Consider the following 24,561-nt stretch of genomic DNA (forward strand, 5'->3'; position numbering starts at 1 on the left):
CCTTACACTATGTAAGTGCAAAGGACGGGATGACTTTGGTCAGTTCATCCAAAAATACTTGCGCCTTCTCCGCCTCTTCGAACATGAGAACGATGTCGTCTGCACATTCCAGATCGACACGGTTTTCTTCACAGGCTATTTGAACACCAGGGTTTTGGAGACCCTCCAGCGTTCGCCTCATTATTTCATCGATCATGAAGTTAAAAAGGAATGGGGAGAGTGGGTATTCCTGACGGACACCGCTTTGTGTACGGAAGCTTTTGGAGAGCTCTCCGTACACTCTCACACGTTCGGAAGAATGAGGATACAAAGAACGTATTATGTTTACAAATTTCTGGGCCATTCCTTGGTGGGCAAGCGTCTCAAAATGCAGCGCGTCACAGCCTCGTACCCAAGCCAGGTAATGTGCATCGCGTTGGACTAAGTTCAGACAGTGCCCATCCAATAAATAGGTTGAGGCCGTTGTATTTCCACACTCGCACGCACTCACGTTCTCACACTCGCTTGTTTGGATTGGATCGTGTTCCCTTCTGTAAGTCTTCCGACACTAGGCACTGGAGTGGGGTCATCAGTCAGATACAACAGAGTCCATGCTTCACGAGCCATCATAAAGTGAAAAAAGATAAATGACGCTCAGTGGCTCGGTTTAAGTAGAGTCACGGCCTAATGTGGTCGGTACTTCCACTACAGACCCCATTTTGAGACCGTCACTACGTCAGGTTTCATCCAGTTATCTAGGAAAGTTTTCTTCCAAATAGAGTTGACTAAATGAAACGCTGAGTGACGATCTCATTTTCATCCATGAATAGTGCAAGTGGAAGGTTATCTGAACGAAGAGCTCAATAATCCTTAAAGGGAGGCATCTAGTCATAAGCTTCTTAGGTCAAGGTTGCAGGGTTCTAGTATGCTCCAATTGTAGTACGTCCTGGGGTTTTTTTTCTGTCAGCAATCGTGAATGCAGTGGTCATTCAGTGTACGATCAAGAGTTGCTTGTTGCTCTGTTTGCCTCTGTGTGCGAACACTAGAGGCAACTAAGCAGACCGCTTTCGGGATTCGAAGACTAAAATCGAGCTGTTTAGGGTTGTCCATGAGGACGGATGTATGGAAGCTGCAACTGAGCGTGATACAAGGCAAACAAAGCTGTCAGTCTTATTGCTGCAACCTGTGAATGGAGTATTCAACTTGGTTAGGGTGAAGAGGAAATACTTGAAAGTTTACGAGACGGGGCTTCAGCACTAGTCTGTTTTTGTTCACCCACCCTTCTGCATGCAACAATTAAAGTGACCAACCTGATGGCAACACGAAGCGGCCGTTGTTGCATGATAGTATTTTTGTTGTGAGTTTCGTGATTATACGCTAGTTGGTATGCTGTCAGGACAGCCAAGCCTAGACAGGCGGCTTATCGACTGCTGTTGTCTAGGTTTGGACAATCTGGCATTACCTGAACCCTTGTGCTTCCTTCGGGTTGTATAGCAGCTATGCACTGAAGGGGTGTTACAGTCGAGCAGTTCTTTTATTTTCATTCATGATTGAAATGATTGCGCTGTTTAGTTTTCTTTCGCAGGAAGTTGCTGATTTTTGAATCGGCTGCTGTATCTGCTAAGAATGGTTCGAAAGTTAAAGTTTCATGAGAAGAAGTTATTGAAAAAGTTTGATTTCATCAACTGGGAATGCGACAACAACTTACATGAAGTCAAAATAATGAAGCGTTTCCACATTCAACGTCGAGAAGACTACACTCTGTAAGTGTATTTAGCGGATGTTTCGGCTATTGTAGATCGTGCTCTGTCAACTGGACGTTGCTACTCTGTGCTGAGCTTCAGATCAGTTTACAGTCTATCATAGTACATTTAAAAATGCGACTCAACGGTTTTTGTTCCCGAATATGAATAAATCTTCTATCAAAGATACCTTGCTTTCGAGCCCTACAGTTTCGTTCATCGGTGATGCATAGAATCGAATGTGATTGACTAAGTAGCTTGTTAATAGTATACTATTCCGCTTTTCGGATAAAGTGAGGACTGGGTCAGATACACCTCGAAAACAGTAGCTCTGGTGCAGCGACGTCATTCACCAGTGCCACCAATCTTTTGTAGATCTTGTAAAGTAGAAAGGATACTGGGGGCTTTGTGCATGTAATTCTAACCTAAAAATACTTTCGATAGCATTGCGCTACCGTTTAAACAAACTGATTTCGTACCGTTTCTCTGATTGACAACAGTCCTTAATTCAAGACTATTGTTTGCTTCTGAGAAACTTTGCAATGGGATGTAATGATTTACCTGAAATTTATTAATTGAGGCCTGTGAGGAATGCATCAGTTTGGACCAATAGAGGAAAGTGCGATAGGAAGTTGTGTTCTAATAGCTGAATTATTCATGTGTATGACCGAAAAACGACTGATTCTCTTGTCGCAAAAGTTATCTTCAATCTATTTTCAGTTACTCGCTGTCATCAGCTCGATCACCTGTAGACCATGACTCTTCAGTCTACCTAATACGTAACTGTCATTGGGCTTGATCGCTCGGTTTTGAATGAAAAACAACTTCAGAAACTGTCCGGAGGCCACCCGTCCCTAATAACCGAACATCACATCATTTGACGGATGTGTCATGTGCAGGACACGGACCAAACGAAGGCATGCCCTGATCGGTCAGAATGCCAGCCAATGCGAGTCGACTACCCTATAAATACAGTTGTAATAATCTTCCTTTGTCTCCATAAAGGGCTATGTAGAGTTGCGATGTGGGCGGAGCAGGAGGCCAAGGGACCGATACAGAGTTGCACTACCGTTCAGCAAAACACAACAGGAACCAAGGATATAGCTAGCGTTAGTAATCCAAGATACTGGTGTTCATTTTTTTATTTGTACAGTTGCATGGGCCTCATTACGTCTTTCTTATGTGAATGGCGATTTTGTTCTGAACAGACAAAACCAGGGTTATCCGTTTATCTATGTGTTTAAACAACTTAAGGTTGACTGTATCTCGTTTTTTGACACTTGATTACACCTTGCAGGTACAATAAGCTGTCTCGACAAATCCGGGATCTGGCAAACAAACTGAAAGATATGGATGAAACCGACCAGTGGAGGGCAGAAATGACGCAACTTCTGGCGGCCAAACTGTAGGTTGTCCGTCCATATACTTAATAGTTCTGACCATAGACACAACTTAGGATTGATTCCAACAAAACGAAGTCTTATGCTTGTCTCCAAAGTAAACGCATCGTCATTCTGCAGACGACGTCTACCTGTCATACTGATGCGTTCACATATGGCAGAGACCATGAAAGCAGCCGTCACATTTGTTGAACAGGGGCATGTTCGTGTTGGTCCGGATATTGTGCGAGATCCGTCATTTTTGGTTACCCGGTTAGTATACGTTGCAAATATTGATTCCACATAAGCTTTCCCTCCAAACAGTATCTTTCTATTCACATCCATTCCAATTATTCGTGCTCAGCACAAACGGTACGACTCTAGTAGGAACTGTTGTGCTCAATCGTCACAGTAATACCGTGTTGTCTGCAGTTAAATCAAATGTGACGTCTCCTCGGTTCCCATCAGTCCCTAGACGGTTTGGTAGATCTATCACTAAAGATGATGCGTCAGCTACTCAACTGCATTAACTGCTCCCCTACGCAACTTCGTCTTGACTCAGATATCCATCAATATCCACTTATTCCACTTTACTACAGACTTCAGTTAGCTGCACGCCCTTCTGTCTTCAATCGAAGTTGTTTCTGAATGGCAACCTAAAAGAAATGGCTAGCCTCTGATTGCTGTTCTGCTGTTCAAGAAACTGATGGTATACACTTCAAGTGACCAACTAAAAGTGACCTCTTCTGAAGCACGGTCTCCCCGGAGGCTGGCTACTCCCAGGGAGATAACTGTTCACCTCTAGTCTGCATTTGAACTAACAGACCTTTGAAAAAATCAGGTAACGCGATATGGAAGCGAAACTAAGTCAATTGTAACGCTAACGTCTGCATTAGTTCATCATCAGAGCAATGTGACTGAGGGGTTTCGAAGGCTGGAGATTTCATATCACTGTTTTCTGATGAACTGATCGCTGGCACATTCGTCCTTTTCGGTTACCACCCAAGCTTTTATGATTCCCCGTATCCGTCAGTTGCCACATGAAACAAGTAAGCGTGTATTCCTTCAGGATCAGTTTAGCCGTTACGTTTGTTCTCGCAGCCTTCGTTTTTCAGATTATTGAGTTTCATGAATTCTCGTTTTTTACCCTAGTATAAGCTGCCTGAGTGAAGTTTGCACTGGATTCATCTATTTCTCCAATGCACAAGCTACTGGTTACCCTCGTGTCTCACTGTAGCTAGGATTTATGGAATATTCCGGTCTTCTGTCTCGAATGTTGTTTAAATATTTTGTATATCCAAGCATTACAGCACTTTAAAACTTGATTTTTTCCACTTGGTTTCGCAAATTATACAACGAAGTTTCCGTGCAATCCATAAGTTTTATGATATCGGTGCCATTTTAGTGCGTTTGAAGATCATTTCTGTGGGATTCATAAAAACGCCCGCCTATTGCTTTAGGAGAACGACCCAGTTGTCGTGGTCTCCTTTTGTTTCAGTTTGAAAAGGCACAACTTGAGCTCATACATAGACGAAACAGCAGTCCCGAGAGACGGTTTAATACAACTGACAGTTACAGCTGAGTACCTGAAACTAAGGCTTATTTTTATCAATTTTTGAGCCGAGTTAGTCCTAACTTAGTCCTTTACCGATTGGGAACTACTGGTGGGACAATTTCATTTCACCTTATTTCTATCAGGGCGATGGAAGACTATATTACTTGGGCGCCTCGGTCAAAAATTCGTCAACGTATCGAGGAATACAATTCTATGCGTGATGATTACAACGATGTTTGATGATACGTACATTTGAATAATTCACCCTGTTTACGACACTTCCTCTCATCCGTTTCCCTTGTGTACATAACCCAAAATAAACGAAGAGAGAAACGAAAATTTGCGTCTTTTGGTGGTGTTAAAACTGACAGCTGGGTGTGGTTTTCACGGAGCGGTGATACTGCTGCCAAGCAAAACTTTCAGGCTTGATTGCCGATGGTTTTGGTTTTCAAATCACGCCATTGTTCGATGCAGTTTTTCACTAATTTTTCCAGGTAATCCCAGAGAGGTGCTCCACTTTTAGTAGTAGAAATGCTACAGGCACAAATTAGAGAAACATACCAAAGCTTACTACGCAATCCATTACAAGCAACCTCAATCGCTGATGATCCGATTAGCTTGGTCACGAGTGGTGGTCGGCAGCTCATTTCTCCGAGGTTACTCATACTTTGTGAGTAGCGAAGAATCTACTAACTTTCGATCACAGTTCAGCCTATGCTGCCCTCTTGGCAACTTCGTGATTTCCAAAGTACCGAAAACGCGTGATATCTCATAATTGTTTGAGGCAAGCTTCTACCAGCGAAGCAACCGCGTTTTTATTTCCGCTGGTCCAGCATTTTCATGAACCTCAGTACAAGGCTCGGTATACATTCCACCAGACAGTCCGCCCAGGAAGTGGCAGAATGCTTACAGATGGGTCAGGGTACGTCTCCTGTCGTATCAGAGAGGAGACTTGTTCTGCAGGTAACTACTTTCGTACGTACCATTTGTTCAGCCTAAATGCCACTTATACAGTTGCTATCGTAGACGGAACGCTCTTGAAGGTGCTTGTTCGGGAGAGAGCCACATTACAGTCCCACAGAGAGCACACAAAGATTGATTGCGCCGAAAATACACCTGTATCGTTTCACATACAGGTGCTAAACGGTTGTCTCTTTCGCTAGCATCAACTCAGGACAGAGTGCTTTTACGCGGCTCTTGTGGTAAGTAACGTTAATAAGAGACCTTTGACATGGTGAGTAGTGGAAACTTGTTTTCAGCCCAAAAATAATGTCCATGTAGCCACCACCTCGTTGAACACGTTCAACGTCAACTCATCAAAGGGTGATGGTAAACTGTTCTGACAGGAATTTCAACAACTTGGTTATCGCCAAAAATACCTGATTGTTGAACATTCGTCATCAAAGGTAGCAACATCAGCGTTGATGTGACGTGCGAGACATGGCCTCTGCGGACAGATGATGTGAGGCGTCTTCAAGTTTTCGACCACCGATGCCTCAGTAGCGTGGCTGGTTTCAGATGGCGTCAGTGTGTTAGTAACGAGGTGATTAGAAAACGGGTATTTGGCTGTTCTGCAGGCACCTCGATCCGGGAAAACATCCAGCATCATCGACTACGATGGCTCGGCCGTGTGATACGCATACCGGAACACCGTGTACCAAGACGAATGTTGTTCTCCGTGCCTCCTTCAGGATGGCGCAAACCGCGAAGTGGACGGCACATGACTTGGAAGAAAGGCGTGAAAGAGATCACGAAAAGAAGAGAAGGGTGTTGTTGGTGTTGGGGTCCACGTGACCCCGTCTATGCTTGGCTGAGGACGTTGCAAGAAATAGCGGCTACTCAATGTCAGTGGCGTTCGTGCCGTAAGTCTGATTGAGCGGTTGGAGGTGTAGGCAGTATGCTTGACATACACCAGCACTAGGTCCCCTCCCTCACCCACTCTTTTTCTCTTCTCTTCACTGTAGGGCTTATAATACAATTATTTATATGTGTATNACCTTATGGTTGTACGGCAGTGAAGCATCAGTGGCAACACTGATGTTGCTGTCTTTGATGATGATGATGTTGACGTGAGGCTTCGCTGCCGTACAATCCCGAAGTTTATCTATTTTTTTGAAAGCCTTGGAGGGAAAACAGTGGACGAAGGAGGGTACCTAGTGCGGACACATGGTTACTCTGAGGTGCCTAGATCTGCAAGCGATCAGCCAGACAAGCTGAACACTAAAGCCACTGACGTCCATCAGCCGCCATTTCTTGCAATACCTCCAACCAGGCGCAGCGGGAGCCCCTGGGGTACCCCATCCTGGAAGACAGCGCACCAACAACATAAACTCACCAGTTTCTTCCATACCTTCCTGCTAAGACATACTTTATCGACCTCACGGTTTTTGCCGTCCTAAAGGAGGCACGGAGAACAATACGCGTCTCGGTAGGCAGTGTTACGGTAGTCGTAGCACATGACTGGGTCACCGTACTTGGTGATGCTGGATGGTCTCCGTAACTGAAGTGCCTGCGGCACAACCAAACACCCGATTTCAAATTACCTCGTTGCGGATTCGTTGACGACGTATGACACCAGAGATGCATCTGGGGCGTCGATGGTCAAAGACCTCAAGACATTTGACACCGTCTGTCCCCCAGAAGCCATATTTCACAGCCATACGACAATACAGTCCTTACTGTGGCCTAGTGCACGTGACCCTTGAGACCCAGTCATATGCGCCTTTAAAGCCACAGTTGACGCACACTAGCAAATGTGATTCTGGCCTTTGAGATTTGTTTACTAACTTCATCAGATACACTTTCGTCAGGGCTAATTCAACTACCGAGGTATGTGGAGTTCTCCACAAATTCGAAGGATTCTCTGAATGGTAAAAGTTATCTTCAGATTGTGCACGTTCTGAAGGTGCTAGGCACATGCCGAAATATGAAATGAGGGTAGTCAATCTATTCAACAGGGCCTATAATATGCCTTCAGCTTCAAAGCTAAGGGCGACATCATTTGCGCACTGCAGATTGACATTTTCAGGGTTCGCCAACCACAATAATACTCTTGCTCACAATTTATATAATCTGACACTACAGGAAAATGTAGAGTTGAATAAGACCTAATCCTGTCCAGAGCATCTCTGACCACGAAATTATTTATTTTCAGACCGCTCGTTAGTTTATTTTTTGCCTCGAATTGCTGATTACTTTAGCGCATAATACTTGAGCACGGTGACCTCTCAGTGGATGCCTGAAAACGGCATAAGACAGCGAATCGGATTTACGGACAGTAGGAGGGACTAGCTTTAATTCTGGTGGTCAAAATGTTCCCTGTGGTGTTGACTTGATCTGTATCTCTGACAGCATGCATGAGGTCGTCTCTGTTAACGGGGGTGTTATTAGAGTCAGTGTCACTAGTGCCCTCACGAATGGATACGCGCATGCATGTCGCTCATTTATGCACGTTCGTCAAGCTGTGGATCGATGCACTATTCTGTATATTTTGATAACGTTACCAACACTTAAACGCCTTAATGCGGACTCCAAATTTTGACTGGTTTGCTAAACTAACCGAGTGCCCCTTCGTGGACGGGGTCAGAATAATTGGTTTCATCTACAAGCGAATGGACAGGCGACGTGACAGCATCTCGCCTATGAAACTCAAAGTCTGCTGCCCCCGTCTCAGAAGGGATGACTTATTTTGCTCTTGTAAGGTCATGCGACCAAAGCACACTTGAGTTTCGATGGACGGATCAGCAATGCTGAAGTTCGTCGAACGGTATTCGGGAGAAATAACTCACCCTTGATAGAAGAAGTGATCACACTGCATAGGTTGCGCTGGCTTGGCCACGTGTTGCGTATGCCAGTCGACCGACTTCCTCGAAGGGCTCTTTTCGCACGACCACGTGGGGGGTGGAAGAGAGCCAGAGGTTGTCAAACAATGGCTTGGCAGCGAATTGTGAAAGCCATTACCCGCAAACTCAGCTACGCTGGTCATTGCCGTCTTTCCGGATGGAAACCGCGAGACAGACCATATCAATGGTTAGAGGCATTGTCTTACATGTGCCAGTCGCGCCTTCAATGACGCTCGTGTATCCAAGCTATTGCCTTCAATGCATAGTTCCCTTCTGTCAGGACTCACCCAGACATGGAAAAAGTACATGCGCAGAGCGTGACACATCCCCAAGATCACCATCCGTACGGCACGTCCAGAAGTCAGGTGCGTTGGCGGAGCTCACCAAGCACGGCTCAGCAACATACGACCTGTTCACGACTGGAACACCACCATTGGCTGTACAGAATGAACGAGTGAACGACTATATTCCAATTAGTCATCCTATATATTTACGCAAACGCTCTGTGTTTTGTCCTGGCAATAGAGCCGTGTCCCCAGTTCTCTCTCTTCTCCCTATCGCGTAGTCTGGCAGGCTCAGTGCAGGCGTAACCAACAGATCGCCACCCACGATACAACACCTTCCCACTCCCCTACTTAACAGTCCACCTACAGTGCTGTAATTACATACTGATTTATCAGCTCCCGCCTTCAAAGCGCAGCTACCTACCCCACCTCCCGAATCATCTGTGGATGAAACTGTAGCAGCTACAACCGCTGTACGACAAGTACGCGGTTATCACATCTGATAATGACGAAGAATATGTTGATGTTGATACACACAGTGGAAAATCGCAGCATAATAATGGGTATGCGAATTAAATGACACGATGTGGAGGTCAAACAGATATATGTGGTCTACTCTTCGAAGGTTAGATAAAATTAAACGTCAACACACGTGCACATTTTTTGGGTTACGAAGCCTAAAGCAAAGAAAGAGTTAGTAAACAGAAATTCATTTGTTTCGACTTCTCAGAATGAACAGGATTGACTGCGTGAAATGCTGCTAAAGGCAGGTACGGGGTCGCTATTTGATCACCTGCCACTGGCGGCCGTTTGATTGTTCCAGTTTCGTAAATTTGAAGCCATTAGTGAACGGCCTCATTAATCCATGTTCTGTCAGTGTTCTTCACGTACAGATCAAACGGATATTTGGTGGTAGGAAACACATGTTTCATGAGTGAGGTTGGAAGCGTGTGCTTTTTGGGCAAACTGGAAATCACCGTCTGTTCTTTTGAGTGCTGCACTCGGTAAAAGCTCAATAAGAACCCATATCTCTACACTTCTGAATGGTAGATATTTGTAAACTAGCTTTCTTGAGACTGATAAAATTTAATCAAATGGATCTTTTGATTCCGGTTATCTCACGATCAGCCTAGAAGGGTGATGTTCTCTCAAATAGTGTCTTTCAGGGAGCTTGGTTTATGCACTGCAATTTATTTTGCATTTTGTTTTAGTTGGGAAAAACGGTGAGATGGCTCAGGTGATTAGAACGCGAATTCACTGACTGGAAGGTCCTTGCTTCGAACCCAACTTCTGCCTCTCGACTTCGCCTGTCTAGGCTTGGACAACCTGACAGTATCCCGGCCCTTGTGTAACCTTCGGGTGGCATGGCAATTAGACACTGAAAGATGTTACAGCTGAGAGTTTTTTTGTAGATTTTTTTGGACAAACGGTCCATCTCGGTCAGTGTGTAGCCCACTTGGGCGCCGTTCACGAATCCTCGTAATACTACCAATGTGACGCTCAATACGATCGCCAAAGTAAAAATACACATCTGAAGTAAAACTGGGCAATTTGGTTCTAGACAGAGTGAAACGGAAAATTACCCGCATCCCGGCGGCAGAATATGGTGTTTCAATTCTATTCCTCAACCGTCGTTTTGTTGGTATTCAGGGTCTCTTATGAAAGGTCGTAAGTAGACATTACGACTAATTTTTCTACTATATTTTATTTTAGCGAATATATAGTGAAAGACCTGAAGTAAAGGGAAAACCTCTCCAAGTGTTCAATGCATGTTTTCAATCAGCCTTCCGTTGAATTGAACCATTCTTTCCTCTTCTTCCCAGCTAAAGATCTTATCGCAATCAGACACCAAACCATCACAGTGCCAAGCAGAATGCAACCATTAGTACTAGTGAGCTTGAAAATCTTGATAAGTGATCCATCACGCAAGCCATCATTTTGCTGCTAAACTCAGCAGAGGCTCAGTGGGCACACTAGCAGTATCTGTCAAAAACGGGGAGTGAGTGGCGCTACGTATACTATTGAATATTTGCTCAGTAAAGAAAACAAAACCTCTAAGACTCCATGAGCCTAATTTTAGCAGAGGAACTAGTCAAAGCAGTTAAATATGAAATGTCAGTTTCTATCATCGCTCAGAAAGACCAGTAACGAACCAGGAATATATAATTTCACAATTGAGCCTATCTGTTAGGTATCACGTTAAGCGGTAAATCCAGGTGAAAGAAGCTAGTCCGACGATATGATAAGAAGGCGCACACTCCCCTGAATGAGAACAGTAGGCTGGGGGGATGATGAACAATATCTGACCTATATTGGTGCCCATTACTGTTGATCAATCATTAAAAGAATGCGGATGAACTAAGTGAAAAGAGGTATTCAGATTTTCGTAGGAACGTTTAAACCATATTGATATGCATAAAGAGAGTGAGTAGTATGGATATCCCTTCCACAGTGCGAAGTATCTGTTACGTAATCGTATATGGGTGAACCATTTGAGCACCCATTTGTAGCGCTAATCTACTCTCGATTTATTTGATCAAGAAACAAAAACAGTTGAAATAATTATCCAAGTTATTCACCTTAATCCAAACATTCTCCTCATTAGCTGCATTCGGGGTTTATATCCTCAATGGTGTTTGTCTCTGATTCCAAAGTTGATGCAAGCTCGCCAGTATCGCGCATACCCCGCTTGCACTTGCACTGACTTCGTCTGCTACAGTATGGTTAAGACATGTGCAACTGCCAGGATAAGTGAACAACCCCAAGCTCTAAATTATCGAGTTTCAGGTGGGTATATTGTTGTGGGAAATCCTGAAACGTGACTTTGTGCTTTGAAGGTGAAAAGCGCATACGGAAAAATGAAATCATTTGAGAAATGTATTTAGATTAGCTTGTACGGACACAGTATTGTCAAATTAGAGAGCAGTGTTGCCGCATAATCCAAATTCCTCCAGCTGGGGTTTCAATACAAAGATTTATTACACATTCGAAAAAATATATTTTAATGGCGTTACTGATGAAACTGAACGAAAAACGTGAAGAGTGAACGAACTTGGTCAACCATACCGGTACGGGAAAACCCCTGGATTGTTCTTTGTATAATCTGACGCGTCTGGAAATATGAGGACTGCAAAGAAGAAAATTCACACACTTCAACGACATTTCCTGAGAGCCAGATAAATAACGGGGGTCAGAGTTGAAGGCTTCTTTGAATTCAAGGAAAGCCACCACAAGTAGTCGGCGATATGGGTGGCCTAGCTCAAACACGTGATGTAATGTGAAGATGTGGTAATGAATCCTCTTTTTGGTCGAAATCTTGTCTGGTACTCACAACTTTTCGCGTGAGGATGTCAGCCGTCTCAGTGGGACCGAAGTCCATAATCGGTGAAACTCTCGTAAGACTCTTTGCACCTGGTTAGAATCAAATGAAGGTACCATGACTCCAGTTTGTTATAATACATTCTTGTTCCCACGGTAGTCTATACAACACAAACACAGCCAAACACAAAGGTTCACATCGGTTTTTGAGAAAGCATGATGGGAGCTCATCTAACTTTACGGGCTAAAGGTTTTTCACGGCGGAAAAATACATTGGATCTTTTCTCAGTAAGGGTCTAAACGCGTCGGATACCGATCAAACTGAGATAAAAAAATTAGTGCAATTTCAGATAACCGAGTAAGCCGTTGTCGGAATTTATGGCACATTGGCAAGGACGATGGTTCGTACTGTGCACGCAATATTCTCTTTGACAACCCCACTAATAACCGATGTGGGGCCTCATTTTGTAAACGAAGTGAGACAGTTTCCTTTCACCTCCTGGTTTATCAGCCCTTTCTATTTCCAGAGCCTATTGATTCCACCAGGTTTCTCTCTTCACACGCAGGAAATGCTTGGGCTGACGTTCACCAGATCGTATTGCTGAACTCTGCCTAGCGTACAACGGGGTACAGCGTTCCAAGTCGAGTAGCCAAAGTGAATGCTCTGAAACCTAGAAATTGTTCAGTCGGCGCCCAAACCAACACTAGTGTATGGATGACGGTGGCTATCTGACTGACATCTGCCGGAGGATGCAGCTCACCAAAGTTTTGAATGAGTTTATTTGATAACGCAGTTCCACGTGTGGGTCACAGATGCTTTGAAGGGGAGTTTGTCTACTAAGTCGTCCTAGGAAATTGGTTGAAAACCTACGTAGGACGACATCGTAATGTGAATTAATGGAAGTTTCCCCTGAAAGTCGACAGCCTCGTCACAGGTAACTAAGGGCTATTGTAACCACCTTGTCTCTCAGCATGCTGATCAGTAGGGCGCCGCACCTGCTGCCTGTAAGCCTAGTGGCAGTGGTGGATAGTAGACCGCCTCAAAGTACGATCAGGAGGTGACTCCTATTCGTTTACCAACCTTGCACTAGATGCAACAATTATGGCCGAGTGGATCAAAAAGGAACAAAATCCGTGACGCAAAGACGGAAAGGATGCATGGAAGCGTTATCCGGTAAACACTACCGGGAAAGAGACACTTTTTGCCAGTAACAGGGGTGGTGAAGTCTCACGGATAATGATGTTTCCATCATCATACCCACCACCTGTTCAAGAAGTTCAAATCAACGCCCATGGTATTGGAAACCGACGGTAGTTTAGACATAAATACACCATTGATGCCGTTGAGGACATACCTCCAAGCTATACTTCGTCTGTTATAGACGATCAGATCGTGTATGGTATTTCGGTATTGGGAGCTTTTCTTGGCGAACAAGTATGTTAAGCGTAGAGGCGGTATGTGGTATCCGATATGTGTCCACTTCAGAAAACGTCTATCTATATGCGAAAGCAAAATCACACATCTTGTGCCTGACTATGCATGAGCAAAATTATCCGTTTTTCTCAGCGGATTGGTAAGTGGTGGTTGTCGAAGTTTTGCATCATTTCAACTGGCTACTTATGCACACACGCATACAAAGAGAGAGAGTGTGAGGGAATAAACCGAAAAGCAGACAGAGAGACAGATTTACCACACAATTCGACAACCAGTACACACTGTCCACTCAACCCTGAAATCTACATGAAGGTTATTAGGACATTCGCTCTGCAGTTTGGAATGATATGTGATTATGTTTCATTAAACCGCCTACTGCGTTTGCTGTCGATTCTTGCGGAATTTTATAGTGTGTGTTCGTTTAGTTCTTGCTAGAACAATCTTCTTCGTTTACCTATACGATGATTTCGGTCGACACACATCAAGGTGAGTAGGTACTAGACACAAGGTTCGTTCGTATGGGGCTCACAACAGTGCACATCAGTGATGGCCACTGGATTTAAACACCGGATATCCGAAGTACGCAACAAATATCTTACCGAATTTCCACCTGTGGACACTGAAAGGTACCTGAACAGGTAAACTTATTAAAGCTTGAGCCCTATGGCTGATTTATCTGACGACTATGATCTATTAGTGTTCTCTATTGTTAACAACAAAAGCCACTTGATAAATCAGAGGGCTAGAAAGCGACATTAATGAAATTTGTCTTAAGAGCATGAGCTTACAACACCTTAATCGAGTCGAATACAATACCAAAAATGGGAATGTACAAATGAAGGACTTATCGTTCTGAGCTGAAGTTGCAATAGTTCCACCGAGTTGGTTTGGGCGCAGGTAATCGTGTTTCTTTTGGCAGATTCACTGCTACACGTTCCTGGTTGTCCGCGGTTGTTGTTGGGTCGAGCCGGTCCGACGCGCGAGTGACGCGTGAGGGTGTGTTTGTTTGATTGTGTTCTGTCCTTATATAGGAGAGTTTGACGTGTGTATAAAACATGATTAGTTCCGATGCGTACTAGACAGGAACTGACTTGTATAGCAGGTCAGCCGCGGGATCTAGTAAACACGCGTGTACTGGGCAAATTAGATGAAGCCGGTTGAGAGGACATGGAAATGTCCGCTACAGATCCACGCTCAATAAGAAACGGGAACACAGGCTTTTTCTACGTTAATATAAACTAACTATAGTCATCATATCTGAACAGGAAAGATTCATGCAAACGCAGGTAACGCAGCCGCGAATACACCAAGACGTGTTCCTATTAACTCCCCTCCATCATCCCAACCTCGATTAGTTTGCCTTTCTTCGTCCGCTTTAACAAGAGCACTTGTTATGAATTTCATGTTATCATACCACACAGCCCTTGGAAGGAAACTTTCTGTTGTCTGGTACCACCAGCATAACACCTTGAGAGGCAGCTTTTGGCTTCAGTTGACGGATATTTTACGGGTGAAAAGTTTTTGATGCCCACGTCCGGTTCACAGCAATGAGGACTTGGCAGCGACAAATTTTAAGTGGACGAATAGGGTAAACGCACACTGATCTGAGTTAGCCTGATCGCTTGAGGCACACAATCAACTTGGCTGTGAAACTGTATTACTAAGACCATTTGGAGCTGGGATTCAGTGAAAAAGTCTATGAAGATAAAAGATGAAGACTTAGGCCTAATCTCAGTCGAAAGCGTAGCCTCTATTTGCATGCTGGTGGTTCAGATGTCTAAGTGCATTTTTTTCGAAGAGCACAACCGTCCGAAACTATACACATGAGGCATTACACATGATCAACGATGGCGCTCAATGCGCATTTCTGTTAGAACGGAATTCTTGGTTTTTGGTCTGTCCGCCTAGCTTGGCAGTTGGATTGCAAACGTTTCATCACCAATCGAGATGATATCGTCAATGCAGTGTTGAGTGGGTGAATTCCTCCTCTTCTGTATGTGATTATATAACTTGTAAACAGTATATGGTAGTTCTGGAAACGGTCCTCGCGTAGTTTAATTGGTGTCCGTTTAATCTGACGTGGTCTCAATCTCCTGTGTCTGGTTGGTTCGTTGGGCGCATTCAATTCGGCAGTTCTGTGTGTGGTTGTTCTGTTGTGATTCGACCGTTTTCTTCTAGCTTTGTGGTGTGAGTTTGTTCTCTTGATTGGTTGATTCAGTGGCCTTTTGTTTTTAGTGCTTGTCTTCCTTTGATTGGTTCCTTTAGTTGTCGTCAGGTTTCTTGGCTCGTAACGGCTGATAGGTTGGGTCAATGTTGATATGGTTGTTGATCAATTTTTGTGTGGAGTACCACGCCCCGGCAACTTCTAGCTCCCGTTTTGTTCTCGCGTGAACAAGTATTTGAACACTGCCCCAATTGAACTTGTGTCCTTCTCTGTCTTCGTGAATTGAGACAAGTGACATTGGGTCATGTCTTCTGCTGACAAGCTTGTATTCGTGTATTCTGTTAGCAAATTTTCTTCACGTTTGGCCAACATGGTGTTTGTCGCAGTCGCTGCACTTAGGTTTGTAGACCACGTTAGTCTTCTTCAATGAATCCAAACTTCCCCGTGGTTTCGAGAGAGTTCTTCTCAACGTGTTTGCAGGCTTGAATGCAACTGTAATTCCATGTTGCCGCCGACGTCGTGCAGTCATCTCCGGCACATTTCTGATATACGGCAGCGTAATCTTCCTCTGTTCTGGTTGTGTTGACGAACCAGCTTGGTGATGATCTCGTAAGCACCTCCATTTGAAATTCCTCGGATAGCCGTTATTTCGAAATGTCTCGTAGAGTCTTCGTTCTCTTTTCTTCGCCTCTGTTGAGTTGCAATGTCTCTATCCGCTTGAACAGGGGTTGAACACAGCTCCGCTTGTGACAGTTCGGACGGTTGATGTGGTAATTCAGAATCTGGTGTGCAAGCGTTTCTTTCCTGTATACTTCAATTGCATTTGGTCGTTTGTTGTCCTTGTGACGAGCACATCTAGGGACGCCCATTTGTTGTTATCCTCCGTTTACATTGTGAGGTAGATGTCGGAAAACGCTGTTTAGAAGCTATATAATCACAGGCAGAAGAGGAGGGATTCACCCACTCAACCCTACACCGACGATATAATCTCGATTGGTGGTGAAACATCTGCAATCCAACTGCCAAGCTCGGCGGACAGACCAACAACCAAGCAGCGCACCCGAGCTACCTGCATTCCACAACATTGCTAGGATCGACTTCACCTTTGTCTTAAGTAGTGCTTTGTAAAATGGTTCCGTGAAGAATTTATGCACTTTATAAAAGGCAATCCAAACAACACTAGTTACATGAACTGTGAGTAGAATGCTCAAGAAAACCGACGAAAAAATCTTTGCTTCTTCGTCAGTATTGGAAAACTCACAGGCTAAATCGGGATAACAATACAATTTCATGGTAGAAGGCAGTGATACGAAACAATAATCGTGTGTTATTGCTGACATTGTCATTAAAACGCTTAGTCACTAGCAGATATCAGGGGGTGACTGGGTGTTGAAATTTGATGACAGGATTGGTAGAGCCGCTACACCAATTATTGCCGTGCTTCGACCAATGTACAATGGGTTTGGTTCACTAAACTCTGAGTTTCGTCATAACACTAGCTGATCAGGCAACTAGCTTGAGAGCTTAGCATCAGGATCTGTTCTAGTCACCATGGTCTCAGAGCTTCCATGTGAGATCGTTCCAATGCCCACCAAACTGAAATCAGCATTGGCGCTAAGGTGATTCGAATGTGGCATGAATCAACGTGCTGACGCGATCCGCTAATGTGTCAGTTCATCGTAGTTGGGGCCATGCTGAAAAAGTGGGGATAACGAGTACGCTGGGTGAGATGCAGATTCAAGTAGCTGATAGACAACAAGGCCGGAAGCAGTTTTTCGCCTCACCGTAGTTAGGAAAAGTGGGAAAAACGAGTAAGCTGGGTGAGATGCAGAGTCACTAATCTAACCCGGAACTAACTTACCCTTTCAAGCAGCTGACAGTCAACAAGGTCAGAAGCCTGAGTGTTGTTAGTCATGACTGCCGTGTCAGTTATAACAAGCCATGAGCGCAACTCACCGCTAGTTTCGAAATCTCGATCATCTCAAACAAGGGGGCATAAATTCCAGGTTGGAAGAAGTTGACCAAGCTGCACCTGAGATCCCAATGACATACGGTAGATGGTACACTAGGCTATCGATATTGCAGAAGAAGGGGAACAGGTTTCGGCCTTAGTTGGTTTGAAGAACGAAGAACTGATAATTGCCTGAAAGTGTGGAAGACTAGAAGAACAAAGTAAGAGGGCTTATCGGGTAATACAGAAGTTTGTGTAATAACCAAATGGGCAAGGAGTGAGTTAAACGTTGCGTTGTTACGTTGGAGTTGAAAAGAACGTTGTCCTCTTTACGGCGAGTGATAATTGTCCGTTCGCTAAGTAAATAAACGGCAGTGTACCTGGGCCTGGCGACGATTCTGAGTTTCGTATTACTTCCATGACTTAAATATTTTACATAATCAAAATTACAATGAACATGTTCCCCAGTAAATTGTACTCAGATAACGTGGAAGATAGCACCGTCGAATGGGGCGTTTGATTATTTTCTGGACGACATGTAATTGGCTATCCGTCATCCTGCTAGCTGGCTATTTTCCTATAGCTACATCAGTAAAGACCTAACGTAATGTGTAAAACAAGTCATTTGCAGTGTGGACCTGCCGGCGGTCTCCTTCGAATGCCTGTTTAGTATTCAAATTTTAAGTACGGTTCTAATGTGGAGGGGTTTGTTTTCGAGTACACCGTAACTCTGTCCTCGCTTCTGCCAATTCCGTTATGACCCGACAAACTTGCGAACCCATACAGACTCTCAAAGTCTGGTTATTTGTTCCGCCCGATCAAACTCAGCCAATCTTATAAATTTTCGTCTAATTCGTGGGCGTGCTATGTATTTCTGTTTGGGGCAATAGGTTACCTAAATAAGTATAAAACCAACCTGTTCGTCCTGATTCAAATGAGACAGCGATGTTTGCGTGGCAATTGTGGAACAGGATAGCTACGGTAACAGTCGTTCGATAGACAATCAGCTGATGACAATCGGGTACTGTAAATTAACGTTGCGTCTTGAAGTCAGCCGATGATAATCGGGTACTGTAAATTAACGTTGCGTCTTTCATTCGCCTCCAACCTGTGCCATTTCATCTCATTGAACTTGGGTCACGAAACATCAAACTTGGACATGACCCCAACCGGTCGGTGAGTCAAGACACCTTCTGGCCAAAAAGGTCCGAAGGTTTGTCCGCGAGGTCATACATACGCCTACGAAGCTTGGTGCATCAATGGGTTTGGAATGGTTTGAAGGTGGCCTGAATCGTTATGGCACCCCCGACCACGAATCGTGCGATCGCATGATGGCTAGGCCAGGGTTCAAAAGGTCAAGAGAACCGTTCCGTTCAGTGAGATAGAGAACTGGTAAGCTGAATCACAGCTATATGTGCCATTCAAGTAACCGACAGAAGGCAAAACGACAAGTTTAATGAGTTTGCTTCATAACTGTCACACCAAGAGGGTTGGGGTGTGAGTTTAAAGAGAGTCAATTTGGTTAGTTTTATGCCATTGAACTTATCAAACTGGTTAAGGTAAGGACTGGACGGAAAACGCCATGTGACTGATTGGGATACGAGCACCGTAAAATGCCTCCAGGGGCCTATGTAACCGATGAGTCATTTAAATATGATGAATTACGCTACCGGTACTTGAAGCTGGGGAAGGAAGGGAGGAGTCGCGACACCTGAAATGTACGAGATTATACAGAGTACACAGGCATTTCTTGAATGATAATTCGAGAAAATGGACCTTATATTTGACTGATGTGCTTATGAATATGAACTCGTCTTATGGTGAGTCGTCTTCATGGCTTTTCCTAATTGACACGGCAATCACGATTAAGAACAGTCAGGCTTCCGGCCTTGTTGTCTATCAGCTACTTGAATCTGCATCTCACCCAGCGTACTCGTTATCCCCACTTTTTCAGCATGGCCCCAACTACGATGAACTGACACATTAGCGGATCGCGTCAGCACGTTGATTCATGCTATATTCGAATCACCTTAGCGCCAATGCTGATTTCAGTTTGGTCGACATTGGAACGACCTCACATGGAAGCTCTGAGACCATAGTGACCAAAACAGATCCTGATTCTAAGCTCTCAGGCTAGTTTGCTGATTAGCTGGTGTTATACTCAAACCCATGACCCAGTGACCGAAGTGTTCAGTCTCAATGGTGTAAACACACTTAGTTTTGTCTATCCGTTTTTATAGGACAGATGGATGAAACAATACTGCATACTGCCATTACGGGCGCGTTTTTGTGGTACGTTCCCTATGTCTATCACGTGATATGTCTACTGTGGTCTACAGTGGTTTTCTTACAATTGGTCTCGTGATAAACTGTCCAAATACGCTATGGCGATCGATTCATTCAAACTGACTGATTCGGCGTGTGGCCCAACAAATGAGCAGCGAAGAGATACCGGCTAACACATTGTACCCCAGCGATCTAAACCAACCGTATAGCAGGGAACTTCGACAAAAATGTCTAACTCCGAACTTCCCTCTCATCGGGCTTGCCCCACGCGAACATACATGTCAAACTGAGGCAGCCAAAGAAGGGATCACATTTGATGGCAGTCGTAGACGAGTAAGACACTGAGTTATGTAGCAGTGCATTTTTGGTATTAAAGGTTTTTCCAGTTGTTTCAATAATATTGCGCTGTAGAAGCCACTATAAATCGGCTTGCAGTAGTGTCAGTACGTAAAAATACGACGATCTGAGAAGTAGATATGACGATTGTAGTCGTGCTGTGCAAGTATGCTTGTTTGATTTAGGTTTGTCCATGTGCTCTTAGTAGGATATCAATTTTTTATAAAGTTGATAAAAGCTTTTAGACATCTGAAGGAAAATACCTTGAAGTTTTGGGTACTATTCCAGCCGGAGCACGAAGAAGCTTCATGCAACACATTCAGTTGAAGAAGAATGAGTGCACGAGGTTAATCTGTCGGTCGTCAGAACCATTTCACTGGGGACAAGAATTGCAACAGCATCCCGGCAATAAAAAATGAGGTCCCTGTCAAGAAATAAGGGCAAAGCAAACTGGAAAAATTAACCCTCATTTTAGTCAAATGACCTCACCCATAATATTATGCAGACCAGTTGTATGGTTAAAAGATGTGTGACCGAGTTCGACTCCATCTGGCTATCAAGTTCGTTCGTTTAGCTTCTTGGTCCGACTGCCACAGCTGTGATAAAGATGTGGTCGATAAATACCCGAGAACGAGCACCGAAAAGTCAAAAAAAGGCCTTGAATCATTTATGTAAATATCCTTGTAGCCGTATGCATATTTACCGTCCACACGGAAGCCGTCGCTAGTTTGTATGTGCAAGCGAGACCTGGAACACAGGTAGGTTGACTGAACTTGTCAGGTAGTATCATGCTTCTCGCAAATTCATCGCTTGATTTTTCACCAGATGCCAAGATATTCCAAAGTGAATCAATGATGTGCTTGGTAGTCCTGCACCAAAACCAAAGGACTGGATCTGTCTTCAACTAGTACCTTACATTTTGATCGAAAATGAGAAAAAATCGATCAAATGAAATTTAACTGGGCCTGGTCAATACCAACCCGAGCTCTGCTAACACAATCTAAGGACTCGAACGGAGAAGCAAGTTGGGTGAACCATTCAAGTGGCATCAGACGTTACATAAATACAGGCGCAACACCGTCCATTACCTGAAGGCAACACAACCTGAAACCAACTGCTACACTGACATGCAACTGTGATGTCATCCATTCCAAATGATAATGAAACGTGTCAAATAAAACTGCAAAACTGGGCAACCTAAGCATCCGTTAGATTGTTCGTAGCAGACAAACTCCGAAGGCCCCTATAACTACATTCCATTATCATACTGTACCAAATACCACGCATTGATTCGGCTCAGCTTACTGTGTACAGCTCTCGATCGTAAAACCGTTGACTGAAAATGGGTAACCGCTTGCCTTATTTATTGTAAACAAATGGTAGTGATAATAAAAAGAACAGTGAATAGTAACGAAAATTCCTATCCCTAACATTTCTTGAGATAAAAATATTCAGACTGGAGATTGGACAAGATTTCATAAGGAAGTGGTTTCAATTTCGAACACTATAATATATAGACGCTTCATGCCATCCGGCAAATAGATCTTACCAGTAATACGATCAACGTGATTGTCAGCCAGTAAGTTAACAGCAGTGCAGATAAGAAGGTGATCCCGTTTTGACCGTGATATTCCCAGAGTTCTCAACAATATTAGTTCATATTTTCTAAGTGGCTAAAGCTAACGTAGGTATTTCGCAGCTCACAGTTTTTACAAAATAAATAACGCAAAAACGCATGAATCTTTTTGTGCTCTGTGTTGTATATTCGCACGGAACGAATGAGAGTTAGGCTCAGTAGAAGGCTAAAACTGCAACAATCAACCACAGAGAGCGCCAGGCGAGCCAGCGTTTCAAGAAAGGACTGGATTTATATCTCCTCGCAGTACCATACATTCTACCAGATTGCAGCTTGATGGAACAGACACAATCCTAGTCAGAAGGCAGCAGGTTTAAATCCCCTGTGGATCCGTGGTACGCACAATTCAACAATTTCAGATAGTGATGAAACGGCTCTAAACTAAACCGCAATAGTTCAAGGTCACCAACTTCTTTCACGGGAAGTCCTTCACGGAAAAAAACGAAAAAATACACAACCACCTACAACATTACCCTGATATTAAGAACCATTGTTCATACTTGTCTGCAGAAGGTGTCCCATACTCGAAGGTAGTTGTACGAAATAAAAAGATCACAGAGAGACCTCAATGAATAAAACAAATTTCGAACCAATCCAGCTCACCTTAAAGTATGGCCTCTAGTAGAAAGTGGGTTTGGTCATCGAGCCAATAAAGGTTATGGAGCAATCAAACAGCAAACAATTTCAACATAAGGCCAGAAACATCGCGGGATCGATGTTCACTTGGTTTCACGCGACATTGGCCATTTCCATTACACGTTTGTCCACTGAGCAGCGTGATGTCGGAGCCCGTATCGAGCTGCAAAAGAACGAAGAACTTGTTGATACGAAGCATGAAAGTGTTTCATCGGCAATCGAAATCAACGCACAATGTCAAATACACCCAGCAAGATCATTGCTTATGAGCTGCAAGGTGATGTGATTATGGATGTGGCGCCCGAAATCGTCTGTGGCCACAATCACTATAACTTGAAAAATTCTGTCGACTGAAACGGCAATAAAGAGTGATGGGTCACTCAACACACTGACTCAAAATTGCCAAGGGCCTGCTATGCTTTCCACCGGGATTGTTCTCGAACTTCCATGGGACGTACTAGATGATAGCGTCAACACAGCTCTTGGCAGTGAGAGGATATCACAGCCGATCACACCCATGTCATCCTTCAGGTCGATGTGTTGATGTGTTGACATTCGGCGATGAGACTCTGCAAGGTCACGACACAATCCAGTTCAATTCTTCGGAGAAGTCCGGTCTTGATGTCTGTCCCCTATGCACAAAATGAGACACATGAACTGGTTCTGCTTCATTGGGCTGAACCTGAAACGCTCACATCCCCGACCGATAACACCGGTAAGCATGTTGAAATCGACATTATCCTTCTTCAGCAGGTTGAGGTATTGGTAACGTATATCGCACACCGATGTTTGTTCACCGAACGTCTGTGATGGTGTTCTGTCATATACTTCAAAGCCGAGCTCACGAGGCAGCTGGCGGAGACCGAAATATGCATACAGTTCACGCTCCGGTGTACTGAGTTTTCGCAGCATTAATCTGGCTTTCGAACAGTCAGTGGAAAATCAGTTCTAAACAAGCCTTTATAAAGCTCGAACCAGGAGTCAAAACGGTAACCAGATAGGGGTTGAATTTGAACTCCACGCTTGGGACCACGCCTGCACAAACAGAAGAAACGGAAAACCCACTCATCCTGACTGCTGGTGTCTGGACATCAAGTCTCTTTTGCATCACTCCAAATCTGCAAAACAGTACTGTTCTTGGCGGGCGACAACTCACTGTGTGCCACATGACCAAGACAGCGCAAATTAGTTAAATACAAGATTGGGCAGCTGAAGAAGTCCCCAAGAGCAGTGATTGAAAAAAAACTTTTCAGAGGATTGTGGTCCAATAAGCGAACGCTTTTTTGAAGAAAAGAATTAGAAAGAGTTTCACTGTGTACCTTTATCGTGAGATTATATGCTCCATCAAAAATTGAAGATCATGTAAGGTGACCTCGTTATACTACGCAATAGAGAAGCACGTATCTTCATTTCTACCAACGAAGATAAAATCACGCCTGATTCGTGACCAAGTAATTAGCGGTTACTGAACCAAAGGTCATTTCCATTGTGATGACCTCTTTGCAGTATTTTCAACAAGTTACACGTGTTTTCACAAGCATCCCGCCGAAGTCAACCGTCCACATACATGTTACTTGTTAAAAATACTGCAAAGAGGTCATCACAATGGAAATGACCTTTGGTTCAGTAACCGCTAATTACTTGGTCACGAATCAGGCGTGATTTTATCTTCGTTGGTAGAAATGAAGATACGTGCTTCTCTATTGCGTAGTATAACGAGGTCACCTTACATGATCTTCAATTTTTGATGGAGCATATAATCTCACGATAAAGGTACACAGTGAAACTCTTTCTAATTCTTTTCTTCAATCCTCTGAAAAGTTTTTTTTTCAATCACTGCTCTTGGGGACTTCTTCAGCTGCCCAATCTTGTATTTAACCAATTTGCGCTGTCTTGGTCATGTGGCACACAGTGAGTTGTCGCCCGCCAAGAACAGTACTGTTTTGCGGATTTGGAGTGATGCAAAATAAGAGGTAGATAGAGTATGACGTGGTAGAAGAGATTGGAGAGGCTCATGA

At 44.0% G+C, this 24,561-nt stretch overlaps 3 protein-coding genes across 3 annotated transcripts in view; 2 read left to right on the forward strand and 1 right to left on the reverse strand.

Moving 5' to 3' along the window:
* Positions 1-599: 599 nt before the first annotated feature.
* T265_01925 (hypothetical protein) lies at positions 600-4,988 on the forward strand (the record flags this gene model as incomplete). The annotated part of the gene is made up of 4 exons (XM_009166051.1): positions 600-1,742; positions 3,019-3,126; positions 3,167-3,373; positions 4,799-4,988. 4 exons carry the CDS (start codon positions 1,606-1,608, stop codon positions 4,893-4,895), a joined length of 549 nt encoding a protein of 182 aa, XP_009164315.1.
* T265_01924 (hypothetical protein) lies at positions 1,520-23,455 on the reverse strand (the record flags this gene model as incomplete). The annotated part of the gene is made up of 2 exons (XM_009166050.1): positions 1,520-1,596; positions 23,239-23,455. The coding sequence occupies 2 exons, from the start codon at positions 23,453-23,455 to the stop codon at positions 1,520-1,522; spliced, it is 294 nt and encodes a 97-aa protein (XP_009164314.1).
* The window catches only part of T265_12894 (hypothetical protein), a gene marked incomplete at both ends in the record, with an annotated part of 58,672 nt that continues 54,176 nt past the window's right edge, over positions 20,066-24,561 (forward strand). The window contains one exon of the mRNA XM_009166069.1: positions 20,066-20,268. Within this exon, the coding sequence (XP_009164333.1) occupies positions 20,083-20,268 (186 nt within the window). The remainder of the gene's footprint in view (positions 20,269-24,561) is intronic.

This window comes from Opisthorchis viverrini (assembly GCF_000715545.1).
Source record: "Opisthorchis viverrini unplaced genomic scaffold opera_v5_21, whole genome shotgun sequence".
Taxonomy (NCBI): domain Eukaryota; kingdom Metazoa; phylum Platyhelminthes; class Trematoda; order Opisthorchiida; family Opisthorchiidae; genus Opisthorchis; species Opisthorchis viverrini.